We start from the raw sequence: 6,000 nt of genomic DNA, 5'->3' as shown, positions 1-6,000 counted from the left end.
AAATCAAAATTTAACCCTCGTCATTCTGAGTTAAAATAATTAAGAGAAACTTTCGACTCTTGGGTCGTCAGTCGAAGTTCAAACTTAATTACTTGTAAATAACAAGGACCCAATGCAATTGCATAAACTCTCGTCCTGGAGTCCTATCATGTGTGCGTGTACACAGAGCTACTCATGAAATGTTAATTTCCTGTGTATGGCATGAATATGTTTGCATTATTATCCACTCTGCGATTTGAAATTTTAATGAGAAAATGTTCCAGTGAAATATGCAAACACGAAATCGTCTTGGTTTCGGGGTTGAAATCTATCCAAATCAAATGTGCGAGTCAGGAACGAAGGACTTCAGAAAGTCATAAAGCAACTTCAGTGGGTGTGATAAGCGGGAAGCATGCTCTCCGCAAAAAAGATTTTCCGGGAATTCTTCGAAAATTCAGTTATTCATGGATTAGCTTATTTTGTTAAGCCTTCCATTGTTATCCTTGAGAGGTTTGTGTTTTGAAGTAATTTAGTTTAAGGGGTTTATATTTTTGAGGATAAGATTTCTGTTGCTTGCTCCAAGTTAAGTTATGTTAAGTATTCACAAACATATGGCTCCTGTCGCTTCCTTATTCCCTCTTGGGATGTACAGGACCTCCACATAGTCGGATTTTATTCAATATCCATTTGTCTCCATCCTTATTTCAGATGTGTTTGGTTCATCCTGGAAATAGCAGCGATTTGTGGTTGCATCATAATATCCTTGCAGTCCTTGAATCGGTATTACCACAAGAGCACGGTTATTACGTTAGAGAAGGACTTCAACATATGGAATACAACCCTCCCTAGTATGACGATATGCCCAATGACCCGTTTGGATGAGCAGAAATATAATGATTATTGCAGGTACGTATGTGTGGTATTTTCTGCGTTATTGGAAGGAAGGACAGTTTGTAACGTTGGGCTCTTAACTTCCCAATAATTTCTGAGTTGGCAATTGTTTGCTTGGACTGGTTGGTTGGCTGAGGTAGCACCCAGTATAGTGACATGAAGCCATTGCTAGGGTTCTAACGATTCTCTCCTCTCGTTTCCTTCGCCATGATATTCGAGCGAATGGGTTTACACAGGGTGTGTTGGACTCCCGCAAAGGTATATCGTCGGGCTACCAATTTCGTACCACCTGCCCGTCTTCATAAAACTAGCCCTAACCGTTTGGCACTATCTGCATAGAGTTGTTCACGAAACCCATCCGATTTTCCACAAAGGAAAAACGTGCGATCGGTGTCGCCCAACACTCCATTGCAGAACACGCAATCAGGGGATCGTGCCCTCCCAATCTTGTGCAGGTAAGACTAAAAACTCCGTGCCCATTTATAAGTTAGGCAAGAAAATAATCAATTTTGGGTCAGGCGATAACCATACACCTTTTTGCCAAGGGTATCAGCCCACATCTGGGCTGGGAGATTTTTGAATCGTCGTCTAACTTATTAAGTCATCGTTACTTCGGTTAACATTTCGGTCATTTCTATAGGTCAATATGTCATAGAAGGTACTTTTCTCGCAACCTCTCGACCATGGGCTTGGCGCGTATCGATCATGAATATTCTCATTTCGAAGATGATCATACCGAGTTACGCCAGTGATGCAACGATAAATCTTCGCCTCCATAATTGTGAAGCAGCGTTCATTGCCTTTGTTCGCTACCTAGTACTCAGATCCTGCGATAGTGCGAGTGACAGTGTGATAGGTTTTGGATTCGAGGCGCTGATTGCAAAGAATGCCAATTGTGGAGCCCAGTTCACCAGTGGGTGGTTTGACCGATTCGAGATTTGCTGTTTTGATGAACATTGACGGATATATGAAGCAGTTGTGCTGTTTTGCCAATCAAATAGAGTTCCACCCTTCTTAAGAGAGCATCGTAGGTGGAGGTGGTGGCTGGGCTAACTATTTTTCTGACCTCTGTATGATATCATTTGACTTCACTGAAATTGGAAGTAGTTTTGAAAAATCTTAAGAAAGAGAAACGAAGAACGAAAAGTCATAGGAGACAGAAAACCGTCGCAATTCATAAGGCACTTCCGTTCTCTCAAGAGATCTTGCGTAAAATACCCCATTTTTTAACCTAGTTGCTCAGAATGTCTTTCGTCCCAATGGTAGTTTGAGATGAACTCCGGAGAAGGTCCCGGGCGAACACTAGCGACGGCAAGTAGCTAATGCCTTTCCTTGCGCCGCCTTTTCGTGGGTGAAATGTATTCAAAGCTGCAATTTCTCATCCACATTAGTTCTGATTGTCCGCATTTTTCCTGGTATTACCTTTTCGTAAACTGCGTTACAGGAGCCATCAGTTCCTATTTCTTGAACCAGAGGTTCTGAAAACCGTCAGTGCCCGTCTCATACTGAAGGAATAAACCCTGAATAAAATTTAACAAGGAAATAGGATGTGTCATTTGCGGAGATGAACGCCATTTGAGTCATCCGGTCATAAACTATAGGCGCTTCCTCATGGGTTTACCACCTCCTCTGAGCGAAGTTTTTTAAGACATTGTCGATTTCATTGCTGGATAGCCAGCTTGAAGTTCCTGGGAGCTTCCTTATAGATGTTCTCTTTTTGCCCCTCATCTGTTCTACCTACCGTCATTTGAGCCGATTGTCAGGAAAGATGTTTACCTTATCGTGTCATTCTACCCAAGTGAATTTTTAACTTGGTTGCAAAAACCGTTAATTTGCATGTTTGGGATTTTTGTCAACTCCAAGTTGGAATCGCTTTTTTGGGTTTTGCCGATGTTGCTGACATATTTGGGTAGGTCTTTTAGATGGAGATCAACCTTAACCTTCTTCAGTATCGCCTCTGGCTGAATTTCTTTTTTCTTCGTCTTTTTGTTTGTGACCTTAGTCGATTGACTGTTATCGTTTCCCTGGGCCTCATTTCACTTCCCGGCACTTGTAGTTGGAACATTTGGTTTCTACTTTCTGAACCCTAAGTTTCGTCTCTTAGAAATATCAGTAGATATTTTCTTTTTGGGGATTGCTGTCCTCTTTGGTTTCCTGGGAGCTCTGTTTTTCTCACGTGATGTTATAGAGGACCTTAATGTTTCTCGCCATGTTTTTATAGACTGATGCAGGTTGTGTTTGCCTTGAAAAAATTAGAAAGTTCACTTATTTTTGTCATTGGCATTGTTCTTTGAGTTTTGCCTGGGTTTTTCTTTTTTTACACCATCACCTTTCGAGGCATTCATCGTGGCATTGAGGGAGACCACAAAATTGGCGAGCCTCCTTCGAATGGATTTGTCCCTTGGTCCTGAACTACCTCTTCTTAGGCCAGCGATTTGTTTTGAGCTTACTTTTCTTCGCCTTTTTTACTGGTGCTTCTGGTATACCTTCTTCTCTGATTCAATGAGTAACGAAATTTTGCTTTCTTTTTGGCGGGGTTTTGACCAATGGTCTCCTAGGGTTGTTTCGATGGTTGTTTGATGTGCGCGTGTGAAAATTAACGGTGCTGGTTGCTATCAGTGACAGTACGAAAATGAGCGTTTAAGAGCTTAATATTACCTTCATAGTCTTATCTGCTTGCCGTGAAAGGTGAAACTTTACTGCTACCGAAACATTAACAAGGTTTCGGTTAGGAACTGACCTCACGGCTATGATTGGTTCCTGGAATGTGCACCTCCTTTCGAGGGTTCCCAGAATGTGCGCTTTCTTCAACTCGAACAAGAATTTCAATGATACGAGTATAAGCTGGACATTCTGGGCCTGAGCGAAGCAGAACGGTGTAAGTCTGGAGAGTACTCCTCTCCCTATTGCGGCAATGTGTTGTTGTACTCTAGAAAGTCAAGTAATAGCAGACGTGAATCCGGTGACGGATTGATACCGCTACCCCAAGGCTTCTTGGCTTCAGAGCTGGTGTCTGACGGAATGCTGACGGTTAGATTCCGATCCAGATTAAGGAGTATGACAATCGTACAGCGGAAATTTTCAATTTACTGAAATTGGATGCTTTCTACAAGCAATTACACGAAGTTTTGGAGAGTCTTGCCGTTGCGCTCGTCAGGGAAGCAGAAAATGCCACAGAACACCGCGATTTTATAACTGAATATCTCACCGCGGAACAGCTAGCATATGGTGGTAAATCTTTCGACGGTCTTATGAATGATGATAACGATTGACTTCCTATCCATGATGACGAGCAGCCGTGGTGGTGGTGGAGGGAATGCTTCACCGTGGTTCTTGTGGACGAAATGGCTTGTCACGTTACCATGCGGTTGCGGACTGTTCCTCCAAGCAGAAGAGAATAATTTGGGGTATCAGTGTATTTAAATGAAGTGAAGCCGCTGGGCTTGACGTTACTGTAGATCTTCTACTTCCACTCGCATGGAGATCTTGGGAATCTAAGACCTTTCACAGACAGTAGAAGAAGGGGATAGGCGATTCCACAGAAGGGCATCCGCTGCGAGCGTGACAATGGGAGGGGTATATGCGTGCTCTTTGCCATCGAAAGGTTAATGAATGGTCAAAATAATCCTGCAACACGTCGAAAGATTGATCGACAGATATGAGGCTGGTTTCCGCTCCGGATTCTCTTTCATTCACCACATCAACACCTTACCGATCATTTTGAAGCAGTATGCGGAGTTTGGATCTCCGCTTCGCCGAGAAAGCTTTTGACAGCGTGAACAGTGATTGTATCTGTGTGTAGCTATGATGAGAGCGACATATAATGGCGCTGGATGTTATATGTTGTATCGGGGTAAAATTTCAGAATATTCTGAGGTCCAAAACGGAGCTTTCCAGGATTGTCACTAATACTATTTCTTCTTGTTATCAGTTACGTACTCCGGAGGACGTGGAGGAGTTCAATCGGCGATGACATCTTTCCTCAAATACTTCAACTACGCTGATAACATCTATTTGATCCCTCACTGGGTCATGGACCTTGGCGAATTGGGTCTGAATTTGGAAAGAGAGGCAAGTTGGCAGAAGTTTTACTAGATAGGTCACATATTAGGGAGGAACGACAATTGCATTGCTGATAACGCCATGAAGTAGAACCCACTTTCTTAAGATATTCGACGTTTCGGTCGCCCCATAGGCATTTGTCGTAGAACATTAAGGAAGGAGTGCAGCGATCTCAGGAAATATGGGGTGAGCTGAAGCGCATTTATGGGAACCGTGAACGATTAGGTTTAGGTGTGCTTGACGCGTTATACCCCAGTAAGGGGTTAAGTCCTTGGGGTTTTAACGTAGGTACCTGTCGTGGAGACTTAATCCTATGGTCTTCTTAAGACACGGATTGATTTTGGGACCACAATCAGAGCCCCGCTGTGACAAGCCACAACGGTACAATTCTATGCAAGTACATGGCTTAACATTCATACTGGTGGATGCAAGCCCTACCTAAATCTCTACCGAACTAAGAAGTACGGCACCCGTGTTGAAACGCAACACCACGCCGGGGCCCGAAGGTCTCTTCTCGCTTGAGCATTATCAACAGCCCCCATCAAGCTCCCACTAGGGGGCCAACCGAAAACAACCGAGCTGTACTCATATACGACAGGAATTCTCCGGAAGTATATGAGTCCAGGGACTACCCCGGTTCCCATGGTACCAGTATACCCCTGGTAAGGTTTCGTGGCCGAAGCCACTTCAGATGAAACCCCGTTGAGACTCGGGTCTGATCGCCCTAATTAGGCCTTGGAGCATTCTCCTACTGCATCTCGGCCGCCAAGCCAATGCGATGCAGCGTTTCCCGGTGCCACCACGTGGAGGTTCTCCTCGGCCACTTGGTTTTGGTTCAGCCGACAGGGTTGCCGCCCCGTCTTCCTCCCCGCCACCTCAGATCACCACCCCAGTAAGGGGTAAATGACAACCATGTATTGGATATACGTATATGTAGCGGCGATGCTTGATGTATATCTGCAGACGTGGAAAGCCTATGATGTGTGGCGAAGACTTGAAGCTCGCTAGATCCCAAGAATATTATTTGATCTCTTTTGATAGAGTGCCTTTCAGTGTGTGGACTTGCAG

The 6,000-nt window shown here is 44.1% G+C and overlaps 1 protein-coding gene across 2 annotated transcripts in view; it reads left to right on the top strand.

Annotated features, from left to right (window-relative positions):
* The first annotated feature begins 344 nt into the window (after positions 1–344).
* LOC119653083 (pickpocket protein 28) overlaps positions 345–6,000 on the top strand; it is a 13,726-nt gene continuing 8,070 nt past the window's right edge. For both annotated transcript variants that reach the window (XM_038057576.1, XM_038057575.1), the window contains exons 1-2: positions 345–489; positions 688–885. In XM_038057576.1, coding sequence (XP_037913504.1) covers positions 392–489; positions 688–885 — 296 coding nt within the window. In that variant the 5' untranslated portion in view covers positions 345–391. The remainder of the gene's footprint in view (positions 490–687; positions 886–6,000) is intronic.

The sequence above is a fragment of the Hermetia illucens genome, chromosome 3, assembly GCF_905115235.1.
Source record: "Hermetia illucens chromosome 3, iHerIll2.2.curated.20191125, whole genome shotgun sequence".
Classification (NCBI taxonomy): domain Eukaryota; kingdom Metazoa; phylum Arthropoda; class Insecta; order Diptera; family Stratiomyidae; genus Hermetia; species Hermetia illucens.
Note: the sequence above shows the minus strand (reverse complement) of the source record. Positions and strands in the feature narration are given on the sequence as shown.